This window comes from Lipophrys pholis (assembly GCF_963383615.2).
Source record: "Lipophrys pholis genome assembly, chromosome: 16".
NCBI classification, from domain to species: Eukaryota; Metazoa; Chordata; class Actinopteri; order Blenniiformes; family Blenniidae; genus Lipophrys; species Lipophrys pholis.
Genome location: NC_137634.1, coordinates 24,503,396 through 24,519,372, shown reverse-complemented (window position 1 = coordinate 24,519,372; position 15,977 = coordinate 24,503,396). Strand labels below are relative to the sequence as shown.

The window sequence follows — 15,977 nt, the reverse complement described above, 5'->3', positions numbered from 1 at the left end:
AAAAAAAAAAACTATTCTGTTTGCTCTCCATATTTAAGGAGTTATGTCAGTAAATAATGTTTCTATTTCTAAGCAGTGTTGGCACTGCTGGTTTTCAAAACAGCCCGTCTCGTAATGTCAATGCAGAGTAGAGGTCAGAGGTCAGGCTGAGCCGTGAGGCCCCAATCCCTCTGATCCAGCGTTCCCAGCTCCTCCAGCTGCTGCTGCTGAGTACTTTCCGGGTTCTCCAGCCGCTGGCGAAGCACCGACAGGTCCTTTGTGCTGGTAGACAACAGCTCCTCCGGCCCCAAGAAGGGGTTGTATGAGGAGGTCGGGGGGGCGGGACCTAAGCTGACCGGCCAGTAGAAGACGTTGAAACTCGTGCCGCTGCTGCAGCTCCTCCAACCGCCTCTTCAGCAGCGCTTGTTCTTGTGAGAACATTTTCTGGCTGCAGCAGCCTCCAGTTCCAGCTCCTCGATCTTTTCCTCCAGCAGCTGGATTTCACCCTGCTGCCGCTTCTCTTTGGTCTCAGTCAGTGTTTTTCTCTTCTTCTGAGCCGCTGCTGCCCTCTGCAGCTTCTCTTCAAGCAGACAGTTTGTCTGCTGCAGCTCGGCGTCATGCTCCTGCAGCTTGTGTTTCTCCTCCAGCCAGTCGACCCGACGCTCCTCCAACAGCCTCTGGGCCTCGTGCTGGCTCCTCTCCGCCTGAGCTCGGGCCGTCCTCAGAGCCTCCCTCACTCGGTCCAGCGCCTCCATCAGGCCGCTCTCGGAATGTGACAGCGTCGCCACCTGGACGCTGAGTTCCTGGTTCTGCAGCTGGAGGTCTGTGCTCTCTGCTTTTTGTCTTTCAAGCTGAGAGCTCTGCTGATGGAGTTTGTTTCTCAGGTGCTTCAGTTCTCTGCAGATGGATTTTTTCTGAGACGCACCTCCCACTCCTCCTCCTGCACATTATCTGAAGCGTGCTCCTGCACCCTCTGCTGTTCCAGTTTGGCAAGACGAGTCTCCAACTTCACCTTTTCTTCATGTCGAGCTGCAGTTTGTGCGGAGCGTGTCCTCCCGGGCGCTCTGCGCCTTCTTCACCAGCTCCTTCTCTTTTTCCACAAGAACTGCCTTGTGTCGTTCCAGAGTTGTTTTCAGTACCTCCGCATCGGCCTGCAGACCGTCGATGTGGTTCTGCAGTGTGACCCTCTCTCTCTCTCCAGCTCCTCTTTAGAGCGAGCACACTCCAGCTTCACGCTGGTGCTCTCCTGTTCGTGGAATAAACACTCGACCTGACGTGTGAGCGAGTTGACCTCCCGTTCAGCTTTGTGCAGTTTCCCGGTGAGCTGGCGGTTCTGCTCGCGGCTCAGGTGAAGCCCGCTCCCCACCCGCTCCAGCTCCTGTTGCAGCGACTGACGCGCCGCCTCCATCGTCTTCAGCATCGCCTGGGCCTCGCTCAGCTGTCTGGTCTGGATGCGCAGGTCGCTTTCGGCCTGCTGACCCAAGTTTTTCTTCTGTGCTCGCAGCTCCGCCACCTCCGCCTCCAGGCCCTTCACCCGCAGGTGGAGCTACGCTCCGTTGTGTCTCTTCAGTTGGGCCAAAATGTGCTTTTCCTACTTCTGGTCACAAACTCTGGGTTCTTGTAAAAAGTCGCAGTAGTAAATAACAAAACGGGGTTCAAATTAAACTTGAACTTGGTTGATTATTTAGTTCTTTTTACTCAATTTTAATGAAGTTTGACACTTTTTAAAAGGGAAATAAACAATTTTCCCAACTTGATGGACTCTTATAAGACTGTTACGTCAAATAAATGATCTACCAGACCCACATGTGGATCATTTCTAGCTGAATATTCGACTTGTTCTTGCTCAAGTGCAGCTTGCCGTGTCAACAAAGGTTTTTTGTTTTGTTTTACTTTTATTTCTGTGGAAGTATATTTTTTTTAATTCCAAATATTTATTTTTCTCTTTTTTTTGAGCTTTATCGCAGCATATAATCCTAAGAGAAGTTATTTCAACTCTTTGGATTAAATCACGCACACCAACACGTCTACAAGTGAGCTGCTGTTGGAAATGATATGTTGGTTTCATTGTTTGTTTCCACAACGATTATAATCCAGCCTGGGTCCATTTTGTCTTCAGTCACGTCAGCTTGCTTTTTTTTTCATTATTATTATTTAAAGTGCGCACACCAATATTGGTAGTACTTTGTCCCTCAGGCTTCATCACGGTCACACCAAACCTCACATTCTGCCTTTATTGTGGATTTTACATTTTCTTCTTTCAAGCAAACTGTCTTCCAATTGGATCGTTATCTCCTCTACAAATAGTCACGACACAGACTGACGTTTACTTTTAAGAGATGCTGGAAAACTTTTTTTCTCATTCAAAGCTTTATTTATCATGTCTTTCAGTTTTTTGGAGCCGTGTACATCTTTTCCACTCATATTTACTGATATAGGTGCTTAAAGGGTTCATATTATTCAGCTTTCACATGGTCACGTTGGTCCAAATACGTTATATTCAAAGTTTATTGCCCCAAACTCCTGCTTTTCCTTGATTTTCCTCCATTGCAATGTTGGATCATAGGAGCTGCATTCAGAATCTGCTGTGTCTGTGTGAGCTGGACTGGCTCCGCCCACACATGCCCATCTTGGGAAGAGGAGGAAGTACTTCCTCTCGTGGTGCCATGTGCCAGAGCAGAGCTGCCTAATTGTGGGAGGAGTCAAAGGGAGGGCCTACCTTGATTGTGATTGGCTAAACCCCCTGATGACACTATATAGGGTTTAATTTCTGATTGGCTGGTTGGAGCAACACACTTTTTAAAAACTGAAACAAGCCAGGGAGAGAGAGGACAGACTGTCTTCACTTCTGGGGCGTCAGTCCAGGTATGGGGACGATTAGTACGGTTGGAAAACCAGTAGAAAGTGAATTTTGCATAATGTGACTCCTTTAATTGTTACAATTCGAATTCGATCCTGTGCTTTTACTGACACTTCACTTCGATGTAAATCTCTCTCTTCTCTTGTGCCTCTGACTCCCCGCCAGGTGTAATGTTTTGTTCAACGTGTGAAGTTCCTTGAAAGTCTTGGGCAGGAGGCACTCTGAGCAGTTTGGCCGAGAAAAATCAAGGAATCATTTCTTGTTTGGTTAAAGCTCCTTAATGACAAATTCCAAGTCTAACCGATAGGAAGTGAATGTCGCACCACTAAGATCACATGTCGATTTCTTTGAGGAATTTCACAACTCATAAATGAAGCTACGGGACGAGTGAACATGAGCAGCTTTGGCTAAAAGTGAAATCTGCTGCGTCGGCCTTTAACAACAAGCCCGCGACTGCCGTACCACTTGATTCCTATCACTGAGTATTCATCATTAAATTTATATCCAATTCCTAGAATGTGTATTTTAATTGAATAAACATCCACTATTCCCTTCATGTCAGGGTTTCTTCACCAATTGCACTTTAGCCCTTCAACACGATCACACTCCACACGAGAAAGTAGATCCACCAACTTCTGATGGAAACGTGGAAAACACTCCCTGGTGCACCATCATGTTTTACAACGTTTTAGTTATTTATCACGTAAACATCCACTTTTTTCCCCTCTTCAGTTCTTTATTCCTTTTTGCTTCGATTCAGTTTCAGCGTCGTCACAAAAATCCACAGAATTTCTGCTGAATGTTTCCTCCTGATCACAGAATGAAAACCTGCAGAATTTTCTGCATCATACGACATAACAGTTTATTCAAGAATGTCTTTATGGCCAAAGTTAGGAAAAGAAGGGAGTTTTTAATGTTTGAGGGTTATGTCAGAACTTCATCAGATGAAACAAGTCCAGCAGAAGATCTAAAGATATTTTTGTAAACGTTTCCTTCACGAATCATTTGCACTTTTTTTTTTTGTCCACTCAGCTTTCTTTATTTGATGAATTGATATGGTGAATGTTTTTTGTTTTTTTCTTTGATTGGTTTTGGCTTTGTATAAATTCACTGTTCACTGAATAAAATATATGCTGTGATTGTTTCTGGATTTGTTCTTATTCTTTTGCTCGTTTTCCTGAATCACCAACAGTAACTTTAGAAGGTGGATGTTCTGTTTGTTTGTTTTCCTTTTCGTCGTCTCACAACCCCACGAGATCAACGAAGCAAATGAACCCAACTTTCAATAATTCAAATCAATTTCATTTAATCCGACTGCGCCAAATACAATGTAGTCATATGAAAGTACTTTTACATTGAAAAACCAACAATTCCATATGCACACACTCTGATCTGTTCAGCAGACTCTCTCCTCTCACATGCCGACTTTCAGTTTTTGCTTTCTGCTATTTCAGTTTTTTTTAATGTTTCACGTAACGTTTGTATGTGCTTTATTTATGTTTTCATACTTTGCTGCAACACCAGTTGTCCTATGGGGACACAAATAAAACTGGACAAGCAGACGAGACAGTGGAAAGGAAAAACTCTGCAGGACCAGAATCAGATGTAGAGGAATGGAAATAGAAAACCGATTCTTGCTGAGAACTGGTTCCCGGTTTTTCAATGCCCTTGAATCGTTTGCCAAATTGTTAAACGATTCCCTCATCCATTCCAGTCGGTGTGAATGACGTCTCATTCACCTGTGCAGTCGGCAGGAAACATGGCGTCCAGGTGAGACAGACTCTCAGGAGAGTTTGGTTCCCCTTCAGGAGAAAAGACAACGAAGTGGATATTTCATCAAAGTAAGGAAAAACAATACGCAGAAATATTTGCATGATAACTTTGAATGATTGTCACGACTTCGCTCCAGAGCGACTCTCAACCCAGCAGCAGTAGCAACGTTAGCACGCCCTCTGCTGGTCATGCTGCAGGTTTTGTTTCCGAATCGATAAACAGAATCAAACATGGAATCGGAATCATGAAAATCCTATCAGTTCCTATCGGGAAACGTGGAGAGAGAGAAATCAAACATCTCGGTGTGGCTCTCCCTGCGGTCTAAACCTGCGGCAGATTCACCAGAAAATGGTTCCTGCTGTACTGTCGGCTTTATTAAATCGAAAGGTTCTAACTCTAACCTTCAAATAGAGACGGTTTCAGCCTCCCTCACTGAACTAATGTGGAGTTTTTTTTCTATGCCACTTTCAGCTGTGCTCAACTGCTCGACATAGATTTAAAACTATGATGGATCGCCTCCACCCTCCAACACAAGAGAGCAGCGTCCCACACACCTTCACCCTGGGTGATTGAGACAACCAGCTTCAGGTGTGTGTGCGCGCTCCTCACACACACACACCTGAAGCTGTGGAGCAATTAAAGCACTGAGTAACCAAAGCATGCAGGAGGCTCATGTCTTCAGTTTGCCTCGCTGCTGCTGAGCACCAGGTTTCTGCACAGATTCATCTTTACGTAGACTTTTTCTTTTCCCGTCCTTGTTCCTGCAGTGACAAACATGTCTGCTTGACTTGATCATTTTTAATCATTAGTTGGTTTCTATGCTTTTCTGTGAGAGTCGGATCACCCCACATGTGCTTTTAAGTAGTTTTTAAAAAAAAAAAAAAAAGCTGTGCAGGCTCGTGGTGTTCAGGGGGGCTTTTGAGGTCAGGGGCTCGAGCGGTCATGAAGGAGGAGATCGCCGCCGCCGTTTTCTTCATGGCCCGGCTGGTCAAGAGGTACGGCTGTCTGGAGAAGGACGGCCGGGAGCGCTTCGCCGCTGCGCTCACCTCCGTTCTGTTCGAGAGCTACAAGAACCACTGGCACCCCAGCGCTCCCACCAAGGGCCAGGCCTACAGGTCAGTGAGGGCGAAGCCAAGTCTCGACGCACTCGGAGCGTGACGGTTCCACTCCAGCGCTGCTTTGACACGATGCCACTGTTTGCCACTTTTCCTTTTTTTTTTTTTTACCTAAAGAGCTTGATGCATTTTCTCTGAATTTATTCAGCTTCAGGCCTCAAATTCTGTTTCATAAACTGCTTTTTAATGAGTTGGAAGCAGAACGACCAAAACTTGTCAGCTTCTTCAACCTCCGATCACTTTCTCCTGGTGGGGAGGAAGTCTGCAACTCGGCTGTTCCAGGGTGGAGCTCCTTCATTCTGCCTTCCTCCAGTGCTGTGACTGAGCGCTGTTTTCAGGTGTCTGCGAATGAACCGCATGCTGCCTCGGGATCCGGTCCTGCAGCAGGCCTGCGAGCGCAGCGCGGCCCGGTACGAGGATCTGGGTCTGCCTCAGGAGCTGACAGTCTGGGTCGACCCCGGGAAGGTGTCCTGCAGGTCAGGAGGCTCGGTTCAGTGTCAAATGTTCCTACCTGACGTTATCTTTTCCACAGATGTACGTCTTTAACCGTCCACACCTCAAAGCCGAGCCGGCGTTGTAGAATTTCCCCACTTTGGAACCCGAGTTTTAAAAAAGAAACATTAATGGGCTCACCGTGTGGGTGATCGGGGGAAAACGGTGCGTTTACATGAACCGGCGTTCTCGTGTGGACAGGCCTCGAGACCGACTGAAGTTTTTACATCTAGCCTACTGTATTCTGAAATGGACTGTTGTATCCCACATTTGACTGGAGAGGGCAGAAAACCCCGTTTTGGATTTTGTGTGCATTACAAAGTTTTGCCACGTTTTAGCCTCATTTATAAATTAAAATGCGTTTATTGCACATTACTGAATGCAGCCTAATAAATGTAAATCACAAAATGATTAAGTGGAATGTTTTTTCCCCTTCAACGCCCTCAGTCAACTGTTGGGTTCCTAAATTGTCCCTCAGCTGTCAAACTTTGAGAGCCGCTGCTATAGAGCACCAGTCTTTGTCCTTAACCGAGCTGCTGCTTCACCTGCAGTTAAATTAATGTTTGTTGTAATTTAAAATTAGGTTTTTGAAAGTTCTTTACCTTAATGATCAGCTTTGCTCTGCACAAACCAGTTTGTCTTGTCCCCGACTGAAGGACTGATGTTTGACATCAAGACATTTTGTTAAACTATTATTTTTTTGCACATTTTCAGTCTTGTCGTTCCGTCTTGTAGATACGGCGAACACGGAACTCCGTTCTGCGTCTCCACCGTGGACTGCTGTCGTCGTGGAGACGGGGAATTCTCCCGCCGTGTACATGACGCCGTGGAGCGGGCGAGCCTCGACGTCCCGTCGGAAAGCTCCAACGAGGACGAAGACGAGGAGAGCGAAGACGACGACCTGAGCAGCAGCACGAGCAGCCTGGTCGGTCCTGCAGCCGCCAGCCTGGAACCCAAGAGCATCCCAACGGTCGTCAACCCCAACAGCGTTTACCGGGTAGGTCCGCTTCAACGGCAACGTCGCCGTCCTTTTGAGTGGTGGGACGTTAGGGTGGGAAATGGAGAGAAAATAATGCTAAAGTGGAAAACCATGAAAGAAAAAAGTTTCAGCTTTCTTTGTTTTTACAACATTTCTTGTCTTCGTTGGAAACTTCAGTGCTTCGAAAAAAAATGCCAAACAATGTTAGGAAAAGTTATCGAAACGTTTTAAAATGGTACATTTCTTGAAGGAAAACTTTATAAAGGGATTTTCAAAGTTAATTAGTTTGTTCAAGACCAACGGGATAATTTATTTTGCGTAGTTGTCTGATACAGTAAAAATCTTTTTTCGATGTGTTAAACATAAAGCATGTGGCCAAAATCAGCCTGCAAGAGGCTCTAATCTGCCCGAACAAGACATTTAGACGTTTAAAAAAACAACTTTAATAGCGGACACAACACTGAGACCCCAGATGGAACGGTTGCTGATGCTGCCATGAAATCGCGCTCCCTCATCACGGTCAAACTCGCCTCATGCTGTCGGTGTAAGTTTGTAAAAACACCTATAATAAAAAGCAATAGAACATTTCCCTGTATTTTGCACCAGTCGGTTTCATTAAAACCGTCTTCTGTCGCTTAAGCATTTTCTGTTTAGCTTTGTGAGAATAAACATTTTCATTGCATATAAGCTTTAATAAATGTAAAACCTGTGTCTCTATTTTACTGGTCCAGCCCACTCTAGATGAAATTTGGTGCTTTGTGGGCCCTGAACTGGAATGTGTTGGACGCCGCGGCTTTAAATCACGTTCAGAATGTTTTTGACCGTGGCTGTCGTGGAGTAAAAACGTCTTTGCGCCGTCTTTCACCAGTTCAGCGAGTTCTCGTCGGGCGCCCCTCAGAACTGGCTCAGGGACAAGTGGAAGTCCTTCCCCGGGGACGGATTCTCGCCTCACCCTGCTCCTCCCCCTGGAGGTGCGCCTGCTCACCAGTTCCCGCCCCAGAAGGTCTACAAGTCCTACCGAGCCACGTTTACGTTCAGCGGGCCTCGTGTGGACAAATACCACTGGGTCAGCAAATCCCGGTCCTGATGGGGGAAACCAGGCCTCCACGACGGGCTCCTCCATCTTTAATGAGTTTAATAATTGTATATTTAATGTGATGTTTTTAAACTTGGATCTAATCAAGTATTTTAAGTCTGAATGTTGTTGTTTTTTTAAACTAGGAGTAAGTGTGAATAAAGTAACATTTAACTGTCGTTGGAAAGAAATAAATGAGTCTATTTGCTCTGCTGATTTAAAGCATTTTGTCTCTTGATCTCTTCATCATGGTTGCAAACCATGATGAAACATGGTTGTTCAAGCAATGTTTCCTGGGTGTAAATGTCAGTTTGCTGATGAGGCTTGCATTCGAGGGCAAACTTAAGAGTATCTAAACTGGTTTTTGACTTTTAAGAATTGAGTTGCCAAAATGAACAATGAGAAGGAAACCTTTTGGATACCACAACATCGTAATTGAATGGGGGAAAACGCTTCAATTGAACATTTTACTCCAGTGCACAAACGTCTTGATAAAACTGCAGGAATCCAAATGAAGCGCCACGAAATGTGGATTTTTATTTGAAAAGGCATTTTTCAGAAATGAAGCACAGTTGTGAAAGGTCCTGCATCTCGGACTATAAGGTTGATTCACACGGAGCACAAGTTCTGTCCAATGAGTCCACTCTAATAACTTGATCCATTTGGTCCAGCACCATCAGGGAGAAGGATATTTACTCCATAACATGAATCTCATACACATCACTCCATTCCTCCACGGTTCCATTTTCTAACACTTCTTGCTGACTGCCAGTAGCTTTTTGTTTTTCCATGTCAAACGGTAAACCTCCCAAATGCATCAATGCAAATTTAAATTGGATATTTACATAAGACAATTAAGTGTTTAATCTCTTCCCAGGAAGTCCTTATCACCTGGCAGTCCTGGGTGTTAAATTATGGGATAAGATATCCCTTTATCTCGCATGTGGAGAAATTTGCAGTGGTACAACAGGATGGTACAGAGAAAGAAGCACACATAGCAGGAACTAAAAAAAATAAAAAAAAAAAGCAGATGAAAATACAATATATGCATTTATTAATTATAAATGTCAATGAAAAAAATATGAAGAGCCAATTCTGGTGAGCTACAGGGTTTTGCCAGGAGAGCAAGGGGCAATGGAGTTGCCCCGTTGGTTGGTGGAGCGGCGATAATGTATAGAAATGGTCACTTCTTGTTATCCGGGTGGAGGATAGAACAATAATGTAAAAAAAATTTAGATTCTGTGAAATGTAACAGGGTAGGATTAAAGAAATTTTACTTCTTCCTCCCCCTTTTCCGAACATGAAACGCACATATTGTAAAATTAGAGTGTGTCATGTGAACTCTGGATTATTCATTTAGATGATCATCTCTTTTTTTCTTTTCCATACATGTTTGGAAATAAAATACAAATGAAAGTGTTTGGCTTCATTTGACCCACAAAGTCTCCAATAGGCTTGATTGATGTTTCTGGTGTAATTTTAAAAAAATAAGCTTTTCCAGTATTGGAGGAATTTAGCAGAAAAGAACCCTGGATTTATAAATGTAACACGTCAAACTTGCTTCTTCCACAAACTTTTACCGAGAGCAGAAATGGAGCAGAAGAAGTGCATCCATGCAGGTGTGGGACCGTTAGATGGAAGCCTACGATGCAGCCTGCCATGAAGTTTAAAAGATCCAGGAAAGATCTGAGGCGCTGTTTCCCAGATATTAGGTGTTCCGAGCTGATTTAAAGGACCCCCCCACAGTTTAGTGCTACATTCCACGGTGGACCTTCAGAGGTCGAGTGGAGTCCATGTGTCGGTGGGCCTGGGCTGTTTGGACTTGCATGAGATGTTTAGCAACATTTAATGAAGAGAAATGCCCCTTTCACACTGTTGTGTGTGTGGTGGTGATTGTACTGGTAGTGTGGTTAGTGATTGGTGTGTACGAACAATCGTCTAACAACACTGCCTCCACAGCAACCCCGTTCAGCATGATGACGGGGAATCACATGCAGATCAGTGCATCAAACAGGTAAGTCCAGAAGGGGTGGGGGGGTGGGGCTGAGAAACTACGAATCAAATGAGAAATCATCTACCTGTCAAACACATTTTAGTTCTGAGGCCACATAGAGCCCATCCATCTCATCAGGCCTGCCGGTAAAATGGTGTCACGACCTTTAAACTTCGATTTTCTTTGTTGTGACTCAGAGCAAATGATTACTGCTGAAAATGACTCAGAACATGAAACAAAACCAATTTTAATGAAGCTTCCTGATGCTAAAATGTTCCTTGAAAAAATTCTCCTATAGATTATTATGAGTGATTTTACATTCCCTCCCTGGTGGCATGGCTTTAAGACGCATTTCTATCTTTCATGGCAGCATCACTGATATCTCAGCTCGGGTCTGCATGTTGTGTTGTGTCAGATTCTCTTTTTAAAAAAAAATCGATGTTTAATTTGATTTTTGTTTTCTAATTTTCTTGGTGGTTCGTCTGGATCGGAGCCTCTTGCGGACCAGGTTTGGTCCACGGGCCTTGTGTTTGACACCTCTGGTCTACGCTACATATAAAATCAGTTTGAAATGTTTGCCACCCCTGATGTAGTGAAAAAAGTAAGTGATGCTGGGTAGTTTTGAATATAGCATTTTAACAGAGTTTACTTTTACATGTGGTTGAGAACATTTTGATTTATGTGGTTTGAATTTCTTTTTTTTCTGAAGTTTTTTCTGAAGTTTTATTTTGGTTGTTTACATTCAACAATTCCATAATTCCCTTCAAGAACACAATTCTCACAACCAAAAAAGGGTTTGAACAGAAGTAATGCTTGTAGCCCACCCTGTACATCACATCGACTCAACAACAATAAACAAACTTTTGCCACTATGCTCACGTTCCTCTATAACCATTTGTAAATGCCTTTTCAATGACGGACATGTACTGCACTAACTAGTCACATAACTGATATGTATTAATCGCATCACATTTTAAAGAGTTTTTGAATTTTGACAGAGAACTGATTAATTTAAGTTGATCACTAAGATCGTTCCATAATTTTACTCCATCAACTGAAACACACCTTGACGTTGGTTCTTATTTTGTTTATTTCAAACCGAAGCAAACCTCTCAAATTATAATGTCCTCCTCTTAATTTGAAGGATTGGATGCTCATGGGGAGGCTCTCGTTCACAGCTCGATACATAATTTCCAGCAATTTTAACTTAAATAGATCCATAAATTTTAATTGCTTGGATCTTATAAACAGTCAATTTGTCGATTCCTGGAATCCTGCGGTATCTGTTATTCTAATTGTTCTTTTCTGTAGTTTAACGATTGGGTAGAGGTATGTTTTACAAGCATTTCTCCAAATTTCTGAGCAACATAATAAGAAGGGTAGCACAAGAGAGAAGTACAATATATGCACACATTTTATGTTCAGTAAACTTTTAGTATTATATAATATACAAGCGGTTTTTGATAGCTTAGACTGAAGGTACTGTAAATATGGTTTCCAACATAACTAATGATCTATTATTATCCCCAAAAACATAGTTTCAAAAACTTGTTCCATTTCAGTCACATTCAAACAGTTATATGTTACAGTTCTTCTCACGGGATCCAAAAATTCTACATTTAGTTTTCTGTTCATTTAGAGATAATTTATTCAGCTCAGTTTCTATTTTTCAAATTAACTGATTGAGGTCCTGTCCTGAGCAAAATAAGTTTGTATCTGCAAAAATGACCATTTTGAATGTTTTTGGTAAACTACAAATATCATTCAAGTAAAGAATAAATAATTTTGGTCCTAAACCAGAACTTTAGGAGATGCCACAACATAAAGTTTTTTGAAGTGATACAGTTCCATTAATTTGTACATAAGTTTCAGTACTCTTTGCTTGTGCTTCAGTTCTACTCTCCTGTTTCCAACTGACCACTGGTGGTAAAACACAACTCTTGTGTGTGTGTGTGTGTGTGTGTGTGTGTGTGTGTGTGTGTGTGTGTGTGTGTGTGTGTGTGTGTGTGTGTGTGTGTGTGTGTGTGTGTGTCCGTTTGGAAGAGAATGAAGAAGCGGCCGGTTCAGTTTAATAATAAAGCGGCTTCACAGACAAGGAACTCGTCCTGCGGGACGCTACAATAGTAACACACAGTGACTTAAATAAGTAACTTTACAGTTTTTCTCAGGCCCTGTTTACACGACGTTTCACGTGACAAAACCTAATCCGTAAAAAAAAATAAAAGGAGTGTGTTCACACTGCAGCAGCGGACACAGAGACAACAATGTAGTTAGTATGCCGGGCCACTGGAGGGCGCTGTTGCTTGATTTTGTAATGAAACTACACAGACATGTGTTCAGAGAACAAAACACTATAAACCTGAGGAAAATGAAGAGAACCTGACATCCATATGGACTGATGACGCATCGGATGCTATCAGGGAGAGTCTCAACTATTAAACTACTGATCTGGACCATAAAACTAGAATATAGACCGCGAGCCATTTCACCACTCCCCCGCCATGTTTGTTTACAACTGAATGAGCAGGAGGGGGGAGGGGGGGGTGCATGCGCAGTAGCAGGCTCTGTAGCCTCCATCAGTCTCTGCAGGAGGGATTAGCGGCCGTGAAAGAATCTTTCCACTTTGGGAGCCTGGATTAAAACTTCGTAGATACAGTGCATCCGCAAACTGGTACCGTGTAAACGGACCCCCCCGAAAGTGAAGAAGGTTTTGCGAATACACTAGTATTCCTTGTCGTGTAAACGGGGCCTCAGTCGCTTTGGTACATTTTTCAGATCAGACATGAAATTGTCAAAAGTATCTGTTCAATCTTCACATCATCGTGTCACTTGTGCACATCAAAAAGGCAGTTTCTCATTTCTTTGAACAAGTTGCAAATGCTTTGGTACATCCATGTAAATGATTATGTACAATTCTCTGCTGTTACCTACATTATCAATTGCTTATGTCATGTTGATCAAAATGTATTGTAATTGGTCTCTGTTGAATAGTCTCACCCCCCCACAACATTTAGGCATTAGTTCATAGCGTCAGTCTTTACATGCAAATTGGTTGAACACGTCATAATATATCAAGAAAATTTCTATACATTTCCATTCGACTATTTTCTAAATCTGTCCTGACTTGGTAAATTGCTCCCCAGGTGAATCTTGACTTCTTGAATCTTGAATCAATCAACTGGCAAGAACATATATATTTGGAACACAACACAACATTACACTTTCTGACAATGGAAGGAGAAAGAAATGGACGGAGTCAACAGCCAGAGAGAAGAGAAGGAGGAGTGAGGCTGCGTGGCGAAGGAGTCGGTAGGCAAAAAAGAGGACGAGGCAGAAGAGGACGAGGACATATGTGCTTCCTGATGAGATAAGAGCCACACTCGTAGACCATGTTCTCAATCATGGGCTTCCGATGGCCGAGGCTGGTCGAAGGGTGGAGCCAAATGTTGGGAGAACGACTGTGTCCTCAATCAGTCAGACTTCTTGTCAACACAACAGGTATGTAATCCAACAATAGGCACTGTGCTGTATAACTGTATACTTTCTGTAATGCTTCATACAATATTACAGTATTCTACTTGCATTTTACAATATACAGTCAGCATACTTTACGTGAACAGTCACATTTTATCTTACTCAATTTTATGTTTTGGATTACTATATTTTTTCCACATGGGACTGCAAGACAACCTCACAGGGGTAGCAGAGGGCCCCTTTTCACACCTGAAGAGGAGGAGGCTATTTGCACCATGGTTGTAGAAAACAGTGCCATAAGATTAAGGGAGATACAGCGTGCCATTACAGAGGACAACATCTTTGATAACATCCAACCAGTCAGCATCTCAACCATTGACACGGTGCTGAAAAGACTCCAAATGAATATGAAGCAGCTGTACACCGTCATATAGTGATATACAGTACAGTAAGTGTGACACATTTGGTATGGCTGTAGAAAAAAAGATGCAATATGCGCTGTATGTGATGTAGCTGTATCTTGCCCGAAATGAAAATGCATGTAATTCATCAAACTCATTTTGTGTCTTCTGGATATAGCGTATGATGGAACTGGAAGCAAGTGAACCACAGCTCAGCTTCATCTCCATGGATGAGGCTGACTTCAATCTAACCAAACGCAGAAGGCCACCGAGCTACAGTTGATGTGCCAGGCCAACGGGGCGGGAACATAACCATGGGTGCTGCTCTCTCTGAGAATGGTGTACTAATGCATATTCCCATTATTGGGCCATACAATACAGAGTGTCTTGTCACCTTTTTCGACACTCTCTACAGGGATCGCATCCCTGGAGAAGAGAGGGGTCAGATTGGAGATGACCTGCCCAATACATGATAGTCTGGGACAATGTCATTTTCCATCGCTCCAACATCATCAGGCAATGGTTTGGGGCCCACAACAGCATGCTGATGGAGTTCCTCCCACCCTACTCCCCATTCCTTAATCCCATTGAGGAATTTTTCTCAACATGGAGATGGAAAGTACATGATTGCCAGCCACATACACAGATGACCCATCTGGCTATCATGGGTGCAGCGTGTGATGACATCACAGCAGATGCCTGCAGAGGCTGGATAAGGCACTTTAAAAGATGCCTCCCACGCTGCATCGCAAGAGAAAGTATTCGTTATGATGTGGATGAGAATTTGTGGTCCAACAGAGAGGAACGTCAGGTGGTGTAGGACTGCGCTGTAATTCCTACAGCACTGCATGTACAGTTTTCTCTAGGGAGATTGTCCTATGTTTACATTTCTACTTTTGTTTCTTTTTTTTCTTTGTACTATGCAGTGCTGTCTTTTCCTTTCTGTATCACAATGACGTGGTATGTCAACAAATTACACTACAAACATTAAAAGTGTGAATATGAATTTTATCCAGTCTCTTGCACTCAAACTCCCACATACACTATGGTGTAACCTTCAATTTACAATAATTGTCATCAAACTTTAGCCATAGTTTACATTGGAACATTCCTCCAGAGTACACTGTTATATTGACAGCATGACTAAGCAATTTGACTGTCTTATTCATACACAATGACACAAGGACTTGTCATTCTGATGGCACTGACATGTTCATTGACACGGATATTTGCTTTTGAGAGATGAACTAAAGATTTTGAGCAAGAGAATGACGTTTGCAAGTAATCTATGGTGTTTTGCTATTTGTACGAAGTGTATTGAGAATTGCACTTACTGTTTTGCAAACGTTGAGGATGGTTCGAGAAATGTACTAAAGCGACTGAGAAAAACTGTAAACCCACAACCTCCTCGCTGTGAGGCGAGAGCACTAACCACTGTTTTATCCTCAAACTTGACATCCCTTTCTAAAATGCTAAGATAAATGCTTTTAAATAATAAACATCTTGGAATAAAACTGTAAAATATCTGTTTTTGCCTGCAAGGCTTCAGTTAATGCTGTAAATTTTACTATTCACAGCAGAAAGTTACAATGATACAATGAGTTGACTTTATTGAAGGGATCAAAAACGTGTGGAGAAAAACTATCTAAAAGTGTGTTTATTTGTGGATAAAGGCTTAAAAGAACGGTTTTTAAAACGGTTTATGAAACGAGAGGAAGCTCTTTTTTCCCCTCTGCCTTTTGTCACTGCGCATTCGAAATTTCAGCCAATCACATCGTATCTTGGATCTTGCCGGGTTCGCCTCGTCCAATCAGAGTTCTCCTCACTGCGATGCCC

The 15,977-nt window shown here is 43.0% G+C and overlaps 2 protein-coding genes across 2 annotated transcripts; one reads left to right on the top strand and one right to left on the bottom strand.

Moving 5' to 3' along the window:
- Positions 1-18: 18 nt before the first annotated feature.
- Positions 19-5,338, bottom strand: LOC308121912 (centrosomal protein of 83 kDa-like; the record flags this gene model as incomplete). The annotated part of the gene is given in 7 exon segments (XM_080483438.1): positions 19-330; positions 332-419; positions 422-892; positions 895-1,018; positions 1,020-1,157; positions 1,160-1,525; positions 5,300-5,338. Coding segments are annotated over 7 exon segments (1,422 nt in total). The 3' UTR covers positions 19-134.
- A 216-nt stretch (positions 5,339-5,554) lies between these two features.
- Positions 5,555-8,285, top strand: btg4 (B-cell translocation gene 4; the record flags this gene model as incomplete). The annotated part of the gene is made up of 4 exons (XM_080482668.1): positions 5,555-5,727; positions 6,066-6,203; positions 6,955-7,216; positions 8,067-8,285. 4 exons carry the CDS (start codon positions 5,555-5,557, stop codon positions 8,283-8,285), a joined length of 792 nt encoding a protein of 263 aa, XP_080338794.1.
- Between the last annotated feature and the right edge of the window lie 7,692 nt (positions 8,286-15,977).